The sequence below is a fragment of the Catharus ustulatus genome, chromosome 7, assembly GCF_009819885.2.
Source record: "Catharus ustulatus isolate bCatUst1 chromosome 7, bCatUst1.pri.v2, whole genome shotgun sequence".
NCBI lineage: Eukaryota > Metazoa > Chordata > Aves > Passeriformes > Turdidae > Catharus > Catharus ustulatus.
Window position 1 is genome coordinate 18,682,448 of NC_046227.1, and position 20,778 is coordinate 18,703,225.

The window sequence follows — 20,778 nt, forward strand, 5'->3', positions numbered from 1 at the left end:
CGCCCCGCTGCCGCGTTCGCTCGCCCTGCCGGCAGGGCTGCCGCCACTGCCAGGCTCGCCGGCCGCCCCCTCCCGTCTGCACCGCCGCCGCGTTTCCTCGCCCTGGCCGGCACTGCAGGCCCCCGCACCGCCGGGCTCCCCCACGCTGCTGGCCCCGATTCTGCTGGGCTTCCCCCGCTACCAGGCAGCCCCACCCGTCGGCCTTCCTGCTTCTGCCATGCTCCCCTGCACTGCTAGCCCCAGTTCTCCTGGGTTCCCCTGCCCTGCTGGCCCGGGCTCTGCCGCCCCCCTGCCCCGCCCTACTGGCTCAGGCTCAGCCGCCCGCCCCCCACACTGCTGGCCCCGCCTCTGCCAGGCTTTCCCACCTCTGCCGGGGCCGGCCGGGCTCCAGCTTGGCTTGGGGCTGCCGCGGGCTCTCACTTCCGTGTTGGCAGCTTTTAGAATTTTGTTAATGTATTAGCCGCCCCGGAATATTGGCCGCACTTCCGGGTTTCCACCAAAATTTTGGTCAAATTGGTGCGGCTTGTATTCGTGAAATTACTGTAATAAAAAAGTTTTAAAAGGCTCTGTGCCTCCAAACAAGTCCAGATGAAAAAGCCTAATTACATTGTAAATGATTGTAATTCTGGATGCCAAAGAAAACTGACAGTAGAGATCTTATTAGGTCTTGCTTTCAACCATCAGCCAAATGAACACGTGATCATCAATAGTCCTAAACAGATCACAAGATACACACCCCTTAAAGACTTAAAGAAAAAGAAGGCACTGCATGCACATGAAGGGAATCATAAATTAGGAATCCCATTCCCCAGTGAGCAGTCAAGCAAGCCCAAAACAGAGCTATGATGGTAAAATGCAGTGGCTTGTCTTTCACCCTGAAAATCACTACTATGTATTTATTTATTTAGTCCTTGTCCAATGGCCTGAACGTTTTTCTTTCTGAAACAGAATACTTAATTCAAGGGAAAGATTCACTCTTAACCTGCAAGAAAGCAGGGGGCTACATCTGAACAAAGTTCTATAATAATGCTCTAGGACATGGAGTAGAGTTAGCATGGAAGTTAACAAAACTCAATGCTATGAGCATACACGCAGAAAGAAATAACTGTTAACTTCTCCAGAATGGTTTCAGCAGGAGAGATATTGTAACTCTCAGTCAATGAAACTGATGAAAGGGATTAGTCCTGCAAATGCAGCCACATGTCCTAAGAACAATGTTGGTGAGTCAGATGTAACAGATCCCTTTTGCTTCTCATACCTAAGGAAGAGTCACAGGAAGATTTGCCTGGATTGAATCCATTGCTTAAAGTGGTAAAATACCTTTTCTCTTCAAAAACAGAGAGCACCACTATGGCCTAGCATTCCTAGGCCTTCTGTCAGTGACTTGTCCATCTGCTCTTGAGAGCTCTTTTCATTGCTGGTCTGCATGGAGCTTTATAGGCACAGAAGGGCAACTTGCTACTCTTGGACATTTAATAACATGCATTGCACTGAATGCTGAAATGCTGAGCACTTGCAGTTCTGTCTGCAATCTACAGTATTCTGGGTACTTGCAAGAAGTGCACAAAAACAGGACAGCAACCCAGAGCAAACAGCACCTGTCTGCTAACTGGGGGATCACTAAGATGACTAAGCTGGAGGGAGAACTTGCTAACCTACAGGTGGTCATCGTCAGAATATAGCAGGTTTTCCAAGAGCTGGCTGAATCATGATGACAAACCTGCTCCTTTCAGATTTTATTGCATGGGAAATCACATTTGTTAAAGGATACATAGCATAAGATTCAACTTACCAGTCTTCTTCACAGCCAAAATCTGAAGTAGAGCAGCTGCTTGTAAGCTGAGGATCTGCTACACACTCAGTGCTGTATTTCAATCTTGTGTAGTTTTTACGAACAATATATCCCCTAAAGGCTAAAAAACATAGTTTTGAATCAGAAAGATTCTGCAGAAACTGAAAATGGTTCTGCAGCACAGAGCTGAATGTCTCCAACTTTTACTGAATTAGTGCACAAGAACACTTAGCATCTCCCAGAAGTGACTACAATGTTTGCAGTACTACCAACACTTGGAAATTCTCTGGGGCCTTACACTCTCACTGTTGACCATTTGGCATAGTCCAGGCAAGGAAAACAGGCCTCAAAAAGAAAACGTGTCTAATTTAAACTGGAATCCAACTCAGAATGTATTAAAATAAAATCACTCCCAAAACAACTTCTTTAATCACAACTTCTCCTTGAGTTAGTCATAATTTTACAAAATCATAAGTTTTATTTTCTTTTATTATGGGACAGTAGGGTGAGGAGCCAGGGACAGATATAGTCAGTTACAGTCTTCCCCTATTTTTTCAACTAACTCTAACTATAATAAAACATTTAAAATACCTCTCATAAAAACAGGGAAAATTTTATAGGAATTAGAATTTATACCATTACTAAAAAAAGAGAAAAAAAGCAGAAAAAAAATCACAAAATATACTAAATTAAGTAGGAAGCATACAGTGGAATGAAATAGTAATGAAAATTACAATTAATATCATTTTGAGGATATCTACATCCCTTATTTCCATAGACTGTCTCTGGGTTTGAATAACATAATTATTTCTACTGTTTTATCTGGAATTTTTTACACATGTGAGCAGTAATAAAGCTCCAGTACAAACCACAGATATATACTGCACTTAGAAAAAAGGACTGAAAAAGTTGCAGTATACATTTAAACTCACAAAATTTTATTTTTATAGGGTTTATTTCAAGCATTATTTTAAGTAGAAATACCTAAGGGACAAAAGGACTGAAAAATGAAAAACTAAATACAGTATGAGCCCCATTGTTTCAGTGTACAGCAAGCAGTTGCTGAATAAGGCTGAGGGTTGTGAGAGAAAGGAGCTGTGTATTAGTCCAGCAGGACTGCAGTATTAACTGTGAGACAATATGTAAAAGTATAGTAGAACTAAGATGAGGAGGTATTATGATTTTTGAAAAAAAGTGTTTCCTGTCCAGGAAAAACTTTTATGCACGCTAAATGCATACAAACCAAGTAATTTTGAAGACTAAATACCCAAAGGAGAAGAGCAGCCCTCCCGCTGAGGTCTAGGTTTATGTATTACAGACATGGATAAGCACAGAAATAAGGTCTAGGGCAACTTCATGTAGGATCAGGATCACTGTAGATTACCAAAGGAAACCAGGAGGTAGTATAAATTCTGAATAAACTGAGGAACAGAGAAACTGATCAGAAGATTAACAAGGTTTCTCTGTATGTCACACTTCTGATTTTTATGAAAGCACTGAGGTTTCTAGGATAAGAAGCAACAAAAATTGCCTCTTAATTAGAGGTTATGAAAATAAACAACCATTCACTTTTCAGAAGGCATGACAGAAGTTTGGCCTGCTGAGGTGTTGAACCGAATACAGAGTTTAGGTATCCTGATGCTTGAGGAACTTTCCTCCCTTAATAATCAGACTAGGAAAGCCTGCCTACCTGACAGAGATGAGACAAGATCTCACTTGTCCCATGTGATCAGGCTTCCAATCCTTAACTATCCCCTACTGACCAGACAAGGATCTTACTCTGCTATCTGTAGCAGAGACAGCTGGCCAGCAGTCACCTCTCTGCAGCTGAAACATGCTGAGTGTCAGTCAGTCGATGAACTACTATAAAGAAGCACTGAAACAAATGAACTGATAAAATTCAGTTTTATCAGTAGTCTCTCAGCTTTTAGTAATTCTTTGCACATATGTCTGTAAAATCAATCCTGATACTTGCTGTGATTTTATATTTAAATACTAGTTTTCTTTTTCTCAGAAACTCTTACTAATGTCAGTATAATCTTTTTGGTCTTTACCTCATTTACTATGTAAAAATCTGCTATATCTGATTTAATAAACACAGTTTATGTCCTATCTTCTGTTTTCATCGGTATTTTCAAAATCAACTCCTCTTCAACATAACCTTCCCACAACATGGTTTCTAACTTTCTTCCAAATTACCTTGAATGTGAAAGGTAAATGGCTGTATTTTTCCTACTTTTGACTCCTGGAACAACTGAACTACGGGGTAAACAAACTTCTTTAAGTCTGTCAAAAGCTTCATCAAGCACCAGTAGGACTGCATCTTTTCAACATTTATTAACAGGATCTATAATGTTTCAAAAGAAATGCATATGCAGAGAATTCTACTGGGGGAGTCTGAAAGGCTGGGAAGCTGCTCCATCACAGCAATTTGCATTACTGACTGGTGCTGGTTTTGACACTAAGCACTTGGCTCAAAGAGTGTGAAATTAGCAGACTCATGTTGCTACTGCTCCATGAACAATCACTGCATCATTGAAGAAGAATGATTACCAGCTGTCACCTCATTTTCACCTTATTCAGTCTATATTCCAAACTTTCCAGCAACAGTAGCTTTAACCCTGATCTTTATATCGCCAAAGATGACAGGATCTGAAAAGCAACATAGGAACCGAACTTAATTTCAACACTTCTATTAATAACTTGGTGTTAAATGCTTTATATGCCACAAATTAGGACATGAATTTTTACTTCTTGTACTGATCATTTCTCACACAAAGAGAGTTTTCTGTCAGTTTCAGCACCTAGCAAACCAAGAATCTATTTACCTCAGCGAGTCTGAAATCTGGCCTTTTGCAGTTACAAACTTTTAAGGTCTAAATACCAAGGCAATATACATTACACACAATATTGTACAATTCCAGATACAAAAAGTCCAGGCATTTTCCTCCAGTTCCCATAGGAAATATATGATTACAGAGCAAATTGTGAAGCACAGTGTAAAAAGATCAAAGCTAAACAAGCACAGGTCTATGAGAGAACTATAAAGAAAAGAGATGAAGTAGTTTTAAAACAGTAGAAGAATTAATTCTCAGTCATTAAAAAAATAATGTGAAGCAGACTTTTTCTACACATACATGTTTTTATTCCGTAACATCACCTAAAATAGCAAATAACAGCAACTCAGAAGGGAAAGCTCATGCTTGCTAAAAAGGAGGTAGTTGATTTGCTAGGACCAGGACATCACTTTCTTAATTTGTCCAATTAAAAGAGCATTCAGCAACTTAACTAACAGCATTTGAGATAAATTAGAGCCCAAGAATTTGGTTATTCATTCCATGCCAAATTAATTCTAATGAGTAGTAGAAGGCATAGAGTCCCATCTTTTGTTGTGCCATGAATACATCCCCGCTTTCACCGCTCTAGATGGATATTGGGTGATGCACTGTTAATAGTAGAAAAATACAGTAATTTCACAATTACAAGCCGCACTGACTATAAGCTGCATTTCCAGGTGTTGGCAACATTTCATTCTTTGTCCATACATAAGCTGCAACTGATTATAAGCCACTCTGTCGTTTGCAGCGAGGACCTGCGTGCAACAAAGATGCCAAATAGTAACAGAATCACAGGATCACAGGGTTTACTGGCTCGGTTCGAGCCATGCGGACTTGGTCCGCTCAGGGCTGCCAACAGGGCCAGGTGGCCCAGCTCGGCGCTGCCGCTCGGCGGGGCCACTCAGGGCCAGCCACCGCTGCTGCCGGGATGGCTCGCCCCGGCCCAGCACTGCCCTGTGGTGGCAGGCGGGGACGGAGCCCCTCACTCGCTCCCGCGGTGCTGGTGGGAGGCGGGCACGGAGCCCCCTGCTTCTGTGGCGCCAGTGGGAGGCAGGCACGGAGCCCCCCCGCCTCCCCCTGGGCTGCAGGGCTGGCAGGAGGGAGCCCCCGCCTCTCCCTCGGGCTGCGGAGATGGCAGCACAGAGCCCCCCGCCTCCCTCTCAGGCCGTGGGGCTGGCAGGAGGGAGCCCCCGCCTCCCCCCTGAGCCGCGGGGATGGCAGCACGGAGCCCCCCGCCTCCCCTCTCGTCCTGCACTGCCGGGACAGAGCCCGCCTGCACCTGCCGCGCAGCAGAGTAACCAATTTGTAACAATTGCGCAATCCCGGGTTTTACTGGCAGGTGCTCGGTTCAGCACCTCGGCTGCCCTTCTGGGGTTGGAAATTTCAGAAAATTTTTCACATATTAGCCACTCCTGAGTGTAAGTCGCATTTCTGGGGTGGGAGCAAAATTTTTGTCAAAATGGTGCGGCTTATAATTGTGAAATTACTGTACTACTAAGTTCTCCAGCAGAAGCATTATGAGAAGGAAGTTATGAATTCTCATGCAGTAACTATCAGTAACAAACAGTGACTATTAGCAAGACTCACTTAGGCTGTCACCACATCTGGTGTCACTGATGCACATCAACACTTGGACATAGAGTTTACAGAATATGCTGAATTGGAAGGGACCAACAAGGATCATCAAGTCCAGAACAAGTCATCAGCACAGAACCATCCTCAAGACTCACACCATGTGCCTGAGAGCATTGTCCAAATGCTCCTTGAACTGTGTCAGGCTTGGTGCTGTAACCACCATGTATCAAAGTCTCTGATCTTGAGACTTGATCAAATTAAAAAGTGAAGATGACTATGAAATTCTGGCAACAGAATTTGCCAGGAAGAGGAAGGAAAAGGAAGAGAGTTTATTGTAGATTGTCCCTTCCTGATTTTAGCATGAAATCCAGTAAGAATAGTCTCCATTTTTTCTCCTCAAAACCAGGAGAAAAATCAGACATTTGAACATTGACAGAGTTTAGCTCAGAGATGCAGACAGAATATAAACCCCCATACTTTGAAGCTATAAGGCCTTCTCACTTTTCTAAAATGCTCCTTGCATGAGAGCATTAGGCCTTTTCATGGTTACTAGAGACATACTGAACATGAAGAATTACCAGATGCCATAAGCTAGTACAGAACACATTAAGATGGGAAAGTTAACCAAAGCTGTGCAGCCTATACAAACTAGTGCTGCTTATTCTGACTGTGAAATTAAGATAAAATCAGTTTTGCCATTAGAAGAAACATATCTTCAAAGTTTTTTACACTGATAATGTAGCTAAAAGAAAGAAAACTACTGATATAAGAAAAGTAAAATGGATCTGCTATTTAGGAGTAATTTTCAAGAAAACTCTTAAGAAAACTGTTTTAGATATATTTATCAAGTGCTTAGAAGTTTTTGGAGCATTTTACTCGTGTAATTCTTAGACGTATACAATGGTATTAATTGAGTACATGTACACACATACACACACACATATACATAGTAATATAAATAGACGAATAAATATAGGAATAAATATGCAAAAAATACTTAATTGTTTTCTACTCAACAAACATTAGATTTTTGCTGCTGAAAGTCCCAAAGGCAATGCTTTTATTAAAAGCTTATATTTATTATAAATACAAACCAGTAAATTGCAGCTGTTCTCTGTCCCTCTTTTTTTTAAAAATTAAAATGGAGTAAATTTTGTCAGAAGTACATGTTAGAGATATGTGAGCAACACTGCATCAGCTGAAGTTACAGAAAGAAAGCAATTTAGAAGGGGATGCTTCCTTCTGAACATCCATCACTTTGTATTTAAGGAAAAGAGCCCAAATCTAGAGCTCTTGATAAAGAATTTTCTAATACAATATGACATATGGTGAGTGTGTGAGCACGTGTTGGAGGAGGAGATGGTGGCTCAGTGGATTAGTCATTTGCCTTTCACCTCTGGAAGCATAGCTAAACTCAGTCTTGACCAGAGCTGCACAGTATATTCCAGATGGCTAAAGTGGACCTAATTAAAATTAATTCAGTGATGTCACCTCAGATCTAAATGAATTGCATGCACCACTCATTTGGCATTCTGGCAATGTCAGTTCACAAATAAAATAACCAGATTAAAATCCTCCCTTAAGTCTTTCAGGACAAGTCATACTGCATGGAAATACATGCTATCATAACTAGAAAAAATACTTTTATAATTGTATTATCTGTTGCTTTAAATTCTAATTAATTTAAAATGCTAATTATTCTAAAATAAACACTTAATGAGACTTGCATATGTGGTAAATCAACGAAGCAACAATTCTGTCAGATGGTTCAGTGAATATACACTGATACAAACCAGCCGTGAATCTAGCAAAATAATTTCAAAAAATCCTTGACAATATATTTTTCCCTCTTCTGTAGATGTGAATCAAAACACTGTCAATTCCAATTACAAAGAAATACTCAGAAGTGCAAAGTATTGTCAACTTAAACACTAAAAAGAAAATAATTATTTACAATTTGCTTCTGAGTTAGAAACTAGCCATTTCTAACCCTCACAGTTCGAGAAAGTGCGACTGGAGGTAGGAGGAAAGACCTTACGTACCTTGTGTACCATTTTAGCCATGAGTCTAGTAACATCTGTGTATTCTGAGAACCTGAGATGTAGATATGCTGAAGTAGGACATCTTTTTCTTCCCCATTTAATTTAAATACGCTAATGTTTTGTTTCCTAGTGAGGGTCTCCCCCCATCTGAAATAATGACTTTTTTTCTTGTAATATTATACACTCGGGAATTTTATTCTCATGTATATTGTGGGGGTTGTTTTTTTTCCTAAGTTTGCTTTTTCTTCCAACATTTCGTCAATGGATAGTGAACTGGTGGGCCCACAGAGATCTCCAGACCACCAGCTCATGTATTTGAAAGGCATCTGTTTATTTTTAAAATGCAAATGCAGACTACCTCAAAGACTGACTTGCAAGAAATGAACAATCTGAACAAGTCAAGAGGTTTCCAATCAGGAGCTGTGTTCCTCCTTTTTATCAGGCTATGATCACTTGCTGTCAAAACCACTTAAACAATATCCTGGAACCTGAATGAAGTCCCCCCACAATTAAAATGAGCAGGATAATCCTGCAAGAATTATTCAGGCAAATCATTTTTCACACAGTTTAAAGTAATGATAAGGTCATTTACAAAAGAAATCAGCGCCTTTGAAATGCTGACTTGTAGACAGAGGACTGCCTGGAGGAGGGCCATAGATAACAGTGAAGACTGGCCTCCTAACACTACCCTTGCAGTCTTTGGAACTGATTCTGATGAGGAGAAGGCCCAATAAGGTTAATACCCCTACTTTGATCTCTGTCAAAGCGTACCAGCAAGAATTAATTTACATTTCAGATGAAAAAGGTTGACAGCATGAAAAGGCATCTTGTTTCTGGTATGTGAATGTGCTGTAATAGATCGGGAATTCTGAAAGGAAGTTCTGAGGAAGCTAAAGGGATAAGCTGAGCGGCTGCTTTTATTGGGAAAGAGATGAAAGGAAAACAAATTTCAATATGCGCTGTTCTGTAGAAACATGTAAGCCAAATGCTTCCTAAATTCCAAGGCCTGCTTGAGCGGGGCAGGGGGGAGGGAAAGGAGAGGGAAGTACATATAGTTTAATTATATGGTTTTGCTGCTGTGGATGACGAATGCAAACAATTTATCTCACTGCCTGAAATGGCTCTTTTAGAAAAATACAAGGGTGACTATACTCCATTTTACTAGAAAGCTTCCTTGAACTACCCTCAGACGGTAAGACACACAAGGAGGGGAGAGATTTAGAGTACCTTTTGTCTCCATGTCACTAGACACTTGGACTGTGTAATGTTATGTAAACAACACAAAAATTGTCAGTGTATTTTAAAATCTAGAAAATGGCAATGATTAGCAAGCATAAGCTTTGCTTTGAAACAGAATAATTAGCATGTCAAGAAGAGAAAACCTGCACAAGAAATATTTTCAAATAAGTCCTAGAAATAGGTTTCCAAAGGCAGACAGAAAAGTGTTGAGGATTACTATTATTATTGTTATTATTATTCCCATTCTACTAGAGTACCAAAGACAGGAGGAGCAGCCAGCCTAAGTAATACAAAGGTTCACTGTGTCACTCTTAACCCTGTAGTCCCTAAAGTTTATTCACCCAGGCTGATCACTGGAACAGTCAAGTGCCAGGTTACAAAGGAAAACACTGTGTGTTGGAGGAAGAGTACTAACAACACTCCTCCTGCATTAGGTCCAGAGGGCTCAACAGTGTCCAAATTTCACTCCCACTGCCTCTGCTCTGCCATGTTCAACACAGTGTCTAAAAGATGGCACGAAGCAACAGAGCTCTGAATCTCAGCATGTGTGCTAACAGCAGAATACATCAGTATCTTTCTCTAAAGAGCTAAAAATCTGTCTGGATAAAACTCTAAGGCAGAATGTTCCCTGCAGTCTCCAAGTGATAATGCTATACACAAGCTCCCTATTGCATCTAAGGTAACTCTCACCTTAAGGAGTTGATAATAGTGAGACAGTCATGGGTTAACAGGTTCACTTTCCTTTCTTCAACAAAAGGCTGTTGTAATCTAAGTCCAGGTATGTATATATTTGTAAAGGTAGAAAATACTCCAGGAAATAATGGTGGGGGGTGCTTTAAGATCTACTGTCTGTGCTATCATGAAAATAACTGAAAATGACAACACAAAGGAGAGGAAGAATGAGAGAGAGTACTTTTGCAATCCTCCAGTGCTTGTGCGAACAGAAGAAAAAAATCTTTCCATATAATAGAATATACTGCATTTAACCCTAGAGCTTCATAATTTTACATAACAGTATATATGCAAAGATACAAATTATTATTTGATCCTAATGATATTCTGTTCCTTTTGGTAACGAGAACAATATTCTGTTTTCTGCTGAAAGTCACAGTGACACCTAAATTCAGAGTAGCAAACTAGACAACATAAAAATGAATTAATTTACAGGGAATGGTTTGAGAACAAATAAAAGAATATTACAACAAACAATTTTGATATTGATTTCAGACTATTAGATACAGAACTAGAGGCGACAAAGCTTAGGGAATTGTAGCACAGGAAGCTGGCAGAAGTGTTATCTCGGTTTATCTGTGAACGCATTAGCTATGATAATTTTTTATCAGTCACAGTCTTTAACCTGGAGTTGGACAGAGAAGGTGTATTGCACTGCATCATATGGAAGCTGCTTCATATTGGCAGCATCTGAAAACACTGTTGAGTTCACAGCACTCACAGTGCTGGTTCTTAGATTTCTGTGCCATATGGTACTCTGCTCTCTACTAGAGACCTACACAGCCCTATGGGCCTGTTCCTCCAATAATCTCTTTAAAGTTTATTCAAATTCATATTGATATGGCTGCATAGGAGTCTGGCAGATTGTCAAAAGATTGGTCAAAGCTGGCAAACCCAGCAAGCAGTCAAAACAAAAACCTGGCAACCTGCCAAGATCAGAGCTCCAAACAAAGACAGAGAAATGCATGTCTAGAGTCTCCCTTCCATACTTTTAGCCAAGAATTAACTTAACATCTTTTAATTACTGTATTTTGCTTTCAGAGAAGTACTTATAAAATCCAAAATGCCTGATACCTGTCACTGATGTCATTTGACACTGAAGCAGAAATAATCCGAAGTAATATTTTTGACAGCTTTTGTTTGAAATTTACTCTTTTTTTTGGGCTATAAACACTGACACAAAATCACCCACAGAAAAATAGGTGTTGGCAATTGAAATACTGTTTTAATTACCTGCCTGAATGTGTATAGCAGCATCAGTTCTTCTGTTCCTTATTTCCTTGTACTTCCTGCGAGCTTCATATCCTCTCCAGGCTAAAAATACAATACCATGTGCTGGAAATTACATTTATTTAAGGAAGTGCTACAGAGTCTACAGGGTCAGAGATGTGCTGAAACTTTCATTTCTCCTGCCATGACTACTTCAGCCCCCACCCCCAATAGCTCTTCCCCACCCACCCACATGTTGAACTCTGGGTTCATGACTGCAGTATTCACATCCTCACAACTTCAAACACCACTCGTTCAAATTTTAATTGTCACCATGTGCTCATTGATGTCCTAACCTAAAAGACAAAGGCGCATCATCATTCTTGCTCACACAGTTCTCCAAATCACTACAAGGAAATCTGCTAAATTACTGATAATCAGCCTTTCAGGCCCATCTCTTGATGTACGTCTGGAATTCTGGTATATGGGCAGGGACACGTGCTACTGCATTTCGATTATGTGCTGCATGTTATTATAAACATACCTAACAATATTTTCATTTTGTGCACAGGAATAACATTCAAAATACTAAAATATTTAAATAAAGATATTATGAAATGCTAAGATGACACTTTATAAACAAATCAGTAATATCTGCATCAATAAGCTGGAGAGAAAACATGTCCAGTCATTTAGATTTCATAATGAACCGTAATTAATAGATTAACAAGGTACATACAATTTAACTGATTGAAATACAAAGACACTCAGTAAAATAGCGAATATGAACATTTACCTGACTGTATAGTAATAGCACTATTTTCTCTTTTATCTTTGACTTTCTTGTACCTCCTTGCTCCGAGCCATCCCTTGATATAGGCTTGCATGACCACAACTCTCCCTATAACTTCTCGCAGGAACAAATTTAACTGCTCTATATGGTAATACTTTAGGAAAACCTGTGATGGAACAACAACAACAACAACAAAAAAAAAATCAGTATTACAATCAGTATTATAACCTCTTGTATTCTGCCTTTTCATTAGTCCTCCAGCAGCCTATTCAAGGGTGTCATTGCTGAGAAAACTAGAAAAATACTGATTGTACATATCATAGCAATCTCGTGAATCAATTATTTGCTCTTGTGTACTTGCGGAACTTCCTTATTCCACTGATTATAATCACCCCATTGCTAACCCTGACATTAAGTTAGTTGCTCTTAGTTGCTCCTCTTAGCTGCTTAGAGCATGGTGCTAATAACACCAAGGTTGGGGTTCAATACCCGTATGGGCCATTTACTTCGGAGTTGGACTTGATGATCTTTATGGTCCCTTCCAACTCACAATATTCTGTGATCCTGTGAAAACAAATCCCACATTTACCTCCTTTACAAAGTAAATTGGATGGTGAGATCTTTTCAGGTATAAAAAATTTTGAAGGATGACCATTCTTTTCAGTGGAAATACAAATCCTGGGTTGAATTTGGTTTTAGACAATATTGTCTAATAGTATTCTCCCTCAGGAGAGAGAGAAATCCTATGCATTCTTACATACATATTATCAGGGTCTTGGGCAAGAAAATTCTCACAGTTTTTACTCTGTGTAATGTAAAACAACTCTGTGTTCTGTGTAACATCCTTTTAAAAGAAGTAATTTACTCAATTTTAAACCATCAACAAAGGCTTTTGACAGAGCAAGAAGGAGCTTACCTGAAAATCCATGAAAGGATAATGGTACCAACTAGGCTCACAGGATGGGTCAAATTGTGACCTTTCAGCCATGTCATTATTAAGAACATGGGAAATTTCAGGAAATCACTACAACAGCAGGCACTGACAGAGGTACTGTCCTCAAGGCAGCCATGTGCTGAATTTACTTTGGGGAGGTACCCAATGCACCCCTTGTCTATGCAGCACTAACTCAGCTGGCTTGGGAAGGCATTTCCATACCTGGGAAGCTAATTGGAGCAAATGCCTTCCTCTTTTGTTCATTCATGCAGTACTTTTTGAACCACTATTACACATGATTTTTAAAAGTATACTATCCTTGAGAAAATGTTAGCATCCTCTACCTTGGTTTTTCCAAGAATCCAGTTGTCTAGTTTAGATTTCTCCAAAATGGCAAGACAGTTTTCTCTGCTACCAAGGGGAGTCTCATGTGCCTTGAACGCAAGGTAGTAATACCTGCAAAGTGACAAAGAAAGAATGGAATTGACAATCAGTATGTACTTCCAATGTTTTTCTCTAGCTCCAAGTTTTACCTCTAGAATTAATAGACCAAATTCTTCCTTATACTTGGTTGTCTTCATAAATCATGACACAGCTATCGTGAATAGATATTTGAACATATAAATGATTAGGATAAACAATTAATTGGGATGATTATGATTAATTTTAGGAGTCTGGAGAAGACCCATACTAAAAAATATTGCCTTTTTTTTGTCCATGTTCCCTTGCAAAAACAGCTCCTAACAATTATATTAAGTAACATACAGCTGATGAAAAGGGATGCAGACATGTTTGAACTGAATTAAGAACCAATCCCTTCCTACCTCTAAAGCCACTATGCATTAATGAAGACTGATTTTATAGTATTTAAGTAAACCTACTTGCAAATAATTACATTAAGTAACAGCACAAAAATGTGCCAGTTAGTTTACAAATTTAAGCTTATTTTAGCACAAGTACACTGTTAGATGGCAGCAACTGCCACCTCAGTTTTCAATTATTAACTGCCATGCATTGTCTTGGTATTAAGTTATACTTCTAAAGGTGCTGAGCTATTTACATTGGGATTGAAAGGAATTGGCAGGTTGAGCAAACCATTCTACTAATTATTGGCATGGGGAAGAGCCATCAGATATTCTTTAAAACATTAAGAGAAGAAACTGATCACTGAATCTCAAAGACAGATTCCTCTGATGCCACACAGAGCCAAGAAAATATCCCATCTTGTACTGAAGAAAAGATGGAGAAGCAATTAGAAAATTTAGAATTCTGCAAGACTTTTTTTTTTTAATCAGAAGAGCATGATTTCCAAACTTTAGTTCCAGTTAATCTCTAGATTATTAGCTTCAGTTGTCACAAGAAAGAAAAAAGAACAAAAAAAAATTTAGTCAATTAAGATCAAACAGGAGCAAAATGACATCTGAAGTGAGAAGAACTGGAATAAGTTCTGGACCAGAGACACAGATATTCAACTGGAGACATTGCTGACTCTGAGTAATGATAGGAGATTATGTATTACTGAGTTATTTTTAATGTAGTGACTTTCTCAACAATGCGATATTGCAAATTCTTTAGTCAAGTCCTTCAAAATATCAACACATGCCTTTTTGTAGGTTTGGAGAAACATGGTATATTTAAAAGAAAAAAATACATTTCCTCCACTTTATTACAGAAGCTAATGATGCCAGTTTTCAAAAAACAAATGGTACTGAGTTGCACTAATAAAACTCAGATTAAAAATATATGTATCACAAATAATTTTTTGGCAGCACACAATTTTAACAGATAGCTGACAGATACATAAGCAAGCTATTCAGAATGACAAGAACCTCACAAACCATGGGAGGAACTACATGGGAATAACTACACTTTCTGTATGTAAACATATTGTTTTCCATTATTTATTAAAAACTTCCTCTAAATGGTGATTTTCCAAACATTTTGATGATCTAACCACTGTACAGAAGACACCTGTACCTGGTTAAATACACTTACTGTTGTTTTCCAGTTATGGCATAGAATCATAGAATATTCTGAGTTGGAAGGCACCCACAAGGAACACGAAATCTAACTCTTGTCCATGCACAGAACATCCCCAAGAGTCACACCATGTGCCCAAAAGCACTGGCAAATGCTTCTTGAACTCTGTCCAGTTTGGTGCTGTGACCACTTCCATGGGGAGCCTTTTCCAGTGCCTGACCGCTGATATCCAACCTAAGCCTCCCCGGGCACATCTTCAGGCCATTCCCTCATCAAAAGCAAGGCAGAAATGACTGTACTCATCAGAAAGAAAGACTATCAATATGAGGCTGGCTATCTATTTTTAATTATTTCTCCTCCAGAACTCCTTTTGTAGTGTGCATTCTGCACTGTAAAAAGTCTCTAGGTTTGTGTTTCAAAGCTCAAATCCATGTGTTTTGCGGGTATTTTTAAGTAAGCACTTAGGTTTAGTGCCTGGTTTCATGACTGAATCACATAACTACAGACACCCCAGTAGTTTAACATGATGTCCTCAGGATAATTGTATGGCAGCACAGTATGTGCCACACGGTGTCATCCAATTGTTTTATCTGATTTAAAGTATTTGTACAGTAATGAACCCTATGGAAAATTTTGGAGGAAGGTAAAATGTTTCACCCTTATGTATCTGGTGAAAGCATGCAAATATTGTACATGGTGAAATGGTAGAGAATATGCATGAAAAAAAGCTTTGGGGTATATACAACTGCTAATTTTGATTAACTGGTCTAATTTCATCTCTGTCAAACATATGTAAATCTACTCTGCAGAGATCACAGAGTGACCTCTACTTGAAATGTATCACCAAGAAACAAGAAATTTATTTTCTGAAAAGTAGGGCTAGAAATCACACTTGCTTTCAAATGAGATGAAATTTTCAGAACTCTACCTTTTTATTTCCATATTTTCACTTGTTATTTCAGCATGAAATATGGTACCCAGGAATATTTCAGTGTTCTTTTACATGAAACCAATACTTTCATTGTTATTTTTAAAATATAACTTATCGTGCTTGCACATTATTTCATAAACATGCACATATTTGTACAAAAATATATCCTTCTCCTGGGTTATACATCCTGCTTGAAAATTTCCTACACAGGGCACACACTCATCTACATGTTTCCTAAAAGTACTTGACTAATCACATTCCCAGTAGCAGTAAGGTTACAGTAATTTCACTATTATAAACCACGCCTGATTATAAGCTGCACTTCCAGGGTGTTGGCAACATTTCATTCTTCGTCCATATATAAACCACATCGAATTATAAGCCACACTTTCGTTCGCAGAGAGGATCCGCACGCAACAAAATAACGAATTAGTAACAGAATCGCGCGATCATGGGGTTTACTGGGTCGGCTCAGGGCCGGTTGCCGCTGCTGCCGCTGCCGCTGCTCAGCAGGGGCGGCCTGCGCTGCTGCCACTCAGCAGGGATGGCCGCCAGGCTCGCTGCCTGCACTGCCACCACCGGGCTTGCCCTGGCCCAGCACTGCCCCGTGGTGCTGGCGGGAGTAGCAGCAACAGAGTAACCAATTTGTAACAATCGTGCAATCGTGGGTTTTACTGGTAGGTGCTCAATTTGCGAGCTCGGGTCGGCCTGCGGCTCGCACTTCCAGGTTGGGAAATTTCCGAACTTTGTTCATATATTGGCCGCTCCTGAGTGTAAGCTGCACTTCCAGATTGGGACCAAAATTTTAGTCAAAATGGTGTGGCTTATAATCGTGAAATTACTGTAAGTAAGAGGAAAGTAATTTCCCCTCAGAAGAACTGATTTCTCAAACCTGATGAAACTCTGGAATTCTGCATTTCTTAACTAGTGTTTTTTACTCTGAAATACATACTATTCTTCATGGATGTGAATACTATTTCAGAAAAAACTTACATTAAAATGGGATTAACTGTACTTACCAGTCATTAGAAATAAACCAACAATTTTTCAAAGTTGATTTTAACCTCAGAATGCAAAGCTACGATGTTCAGAAGTAAGGTTAAATGCTGAAGACACCCACGTATGCTAAGATATGTAAAACTTCAGAAAGATGCTACGCATTAACTATCTGTTTAGGGACCAGACATTTTAGTGTTGGTGGTTTCAAATTAAATAAACTGATTGCAAACAAGTGGTACAGTTTCCCATACTTCCCTAAAGGCTAAACTGTGGAACTGTTCCATAAAATGCATTTAAATAGCACCATTAACAACTATTCCAGTGTCTCTTACTGAAGTTCCCTTCACATTCCAGACTTAAAGGCTGCATCAATTCTACATAATTAACTCAATACAGTAATGATTAACCCTTTTTCTTTTTAAAACAAATCTTTGTACTAAAATGTAATGGCCTGAGATGGATAATGGATAATGATATGTGAAAAGCATGCGGTGCAAAATCCCTTTCTACTTAGACCACAAGCAACAGTAGGAAGATTCTCAATATCACAAAACCATTTGTTCTCAGCCCTGGAACAGGAAACTTTAAAAAAATTACATTTTTTTTAGAACTAAAAGAGCTGTAAAATAACTTCCAAAATTCATAAGTTGTATTGGTTGTATCTCACCTCTTTCAGAAACTTTCAAATCTGAATTCACAAAAATAATTACATTTAATTACATTTAAGAGTATAAATAAAAAAACATAAATAAAAATGATACATCTAAGATACTCTTGAAATTCAGTAACAGATACCTAGCACTTATGCTGTAAATCATCAGACTAATATAGAATCACAGAAATATTCTCAGAAAAGCATAATTTGGTGCAATTTGTATATCCTATTCATAAGTAGCTAGCAGACTTTCCACTCCAAATGTTTTCCTATCATGTCCATCCTGAAACCATTTACCAGTGTTCTGTGAATGGGAACTGTCTAGAAAGTGCATATGGAAGGTACAGCAGTTCACCATATTTAAAGTATATGGGACCATTCTATAGATCTGGTAAAACCGTAAAGCCACTGAAACAAAAAAACCCATTTCCGTGGATAATAGTAAAATCAAGGTATCAGGCAATGTTAAAGTTGTGTTCAAAAAATTTTATGAACTTTGATATAGTGCAGGTTTACTGTTAAAAGTAGGCTTGCATAAAAATGCATCATTTATAAAGAAAGCATTTTTTCTCTGTAGCAAATCTGTTGACTTCTAACTTAATCCAGTGTTTCCCTGATTTTGTGTAATAAGCAAGTGTATCACCACTGAATTTTTGGTGTTAGAAGAAATCACTTACTGAGGTTATATGTTTTACAGGATTTTGTAATGTTTGACCAGTTTTTATTCCTAGCTCCTCGTCATGGAAAATGTGACTTATTATGGTCAATGAAGCTTTATGTGGTCATAAGAAATGTAACACTGGTGGTTTAGAAACTGTGTATACCATGTGTACTAACAGTGACCTTAATGCAAATTTGTCCTGAGGGATTGAAAAAGCAGAACCAGCCTCAGTGGGATCACTGTTACAGTAATAGCATTGGTATTGCCATGAGTGTTTGATCTGAGTAACATCATCTGACCACTGTGGAAAAAGTAATGTTTATAGTAAAAGTTTATCCTGCATCTTTAGGCAGTACAAAAAACTTTAATGCCTAACATAAATAGGCAGGGAAGAAAAAAAAGACAATCCTTAAATGAAACTTGTGCAAAAGTCCTCAACACACTCCTATGAGCTGATGAGACATTACAAATATGACAATATTTACCTGCCTAGGCCCTACCGAGTTCCTTGTCTTTCAACCCACTGCACAATATATACCACACACAAGGAGGATCCAGCTAGAGGATACGTAGTGAGGACACACCTGCACACCGCATCATGTCAGGTGAAGCTCCAGGGGCACTCAGCAAGGAGTGTTCTATCCAATGGGACCTTCAGCGCATGTCCCCAGGAGAAAGCACAACTCCTTTACACTTTTGTGCAGTGCATAATCACCACATGACCCCACATGTTAGGCACACCTGGTTGACTGATCAAGTTAATAACCTGTATCTAAAATCTGAGATTCCAGCCTGAAAGACAGGCCATGTTGCTTCACAGCAAACGTAAGACAGATGCATGATGTCACGGGCTGCAAGACAGTGCCAAGAGAGACAAAGTCTCTAGGACTTGACAGGGATATAGTGTTTACAAGGACTGCAGATTACATTTTCCCACTTTAAGTAAAAGAATATGTATATTTATATACATAAAACAGATGGTAATATACTTGGTTGAAGAAACTTTGTGTGAATGAGTTACAATTAAGCCCCTTCCTCACCATCTGTTTTTTAACCCAATAAACTACATCCAGGTTTGCAAATAACCTCTCTACATGAAAACAGAAGACAGTAAAGAGTAACATTAGACAGAGCTTTATCTTTTGTTTACCTCCCACCTGATAAACTCTGAATGGGTCTGTTCCCTGCCTTTGATTGTTTTGCCCTCATATTTCCTGCTAAGAGTTTACAAAACAGCATTATTGAACAGGCAGATAAGCAGCACACCTATTTGTTTAATAACATCAAGGGAGAAAAAATGCTGGCTCATCCGTTTTGTTGTTCAGTTGCTCAAAAGGATCAAAATACCAATTAACTTGCTGGCTTAAAAAATCTTTGATATCCTTACATTTACTGACATTTTGAAACTCTTCTTCATACTTGCCTAATGTCTTTTTGATTATGAACAAAGAAGTGCCAATCTGTTTAGCATTTGACCTGTTTTCTCAAACATTTTTATGTATTCAACTACTTAGTTCCTAAAAACACTTGACTAGTCATAGCTGTAAGTTGAAGAAAAATGTTTCTTGTTCCACTGATAGCTTTATAAAGTATTGTTTGATTTTATTTGCAAGAGCAAAAGAGAATAGAATTTGTTTTAAAATAAAGCATGAGCTGAACAAAGGAGCAAGAATGTCTCCTCTCCATCCCCAGCTTATATTCTGGACTCAGAAGTCATCTTTGTTGTTGTGGAAATTGCTAAATCTACTCCCCCCTCATTCTCTTCTTCTGCTGATTTATTTCTTTAACAAATTACATCAAATTGGACTAAAAACTTGGAGAGTAATTGACAAGACGCTAACCACAACTTGCTCTTATCTGCTAGAATGGAAAGCTTCAGCCAAGGCTGTTTTTATTACCATTAGTTTTCAAGGTTGTACTCAAACTCAACTCATTTTTGAATGAAAAGGATCTTCTGATAAAAGAAGGCTTAATTTCCTCTCAATTTACACTAATTTCTGTGGAGTTAATCTTAGTTCACTGACATGTCAATAGAATAAAAGTTGAGGTTAATAATTCTGCTTTCAGCTGCTTCATATTGCAAAGATATACTAATGATCACAAAAATTAATCTGTTAAATGTGCTCTAGAATTGTGTGACCTTATTAAATTAGTCATATAACACACAAAAAAGTGGGTAAAGACCATGTCTGAAAATTAAATTGCCTTGATGGACAAATAAACACATTAGTTATTCTTCCTGAGTTATATGATCTGTAGTGTTTTCCCATTACATATTCATTTGGTGTACTAATATAAGTCAGGAAAATCAGTAATTTTTCAGAATGAATGATTAAGCTCTAGTTTATAATTCAAGATATCTGAATGCACAGACTGCAGATTTCCAAGCCCAAGTGATT

General features: G+C 38.7%; 1 protein-coding gene across 6 annotated transcripts in view; it reads right to left on the bottom strand.

The window, feature by feature from the left end:
• Positions 1-20,778, bottom strand: part of MYO3B (myosin IIIB) — a 220,684-nt gene that overhangs the window by 68,305 nt on the left and 131,601 nt on the right. For 5 of the 6 annotated variants that reach the window (XM_033065215.1, XM_033065218.1, XM_033065217.1 and 2 more), the window contains 4 exons: positions 13,498-13,609; positions 12,223-12,385; positions 11,451-11,531; positions 1,793-1,913 (listed from right to left, as the gene is read on the bottom strand). In XM_033065215.1, coding sequence (XP_032921106.1) covers positions 1,793-1,913; positions 11,451-11,531; positions 12,223-12,385; positions 13,498-13,609 — 477 coding nt within the window. Of the gene's footprint in view, positions 1-1,788; positions 1,914-11,450; positions 11,532-12,222; positions 12,386-13,497; positions 13,610-20,778 lie in introns of those variants that run through there. The other variant, XM_042779462.1, reaches the window with a different exon arrangement.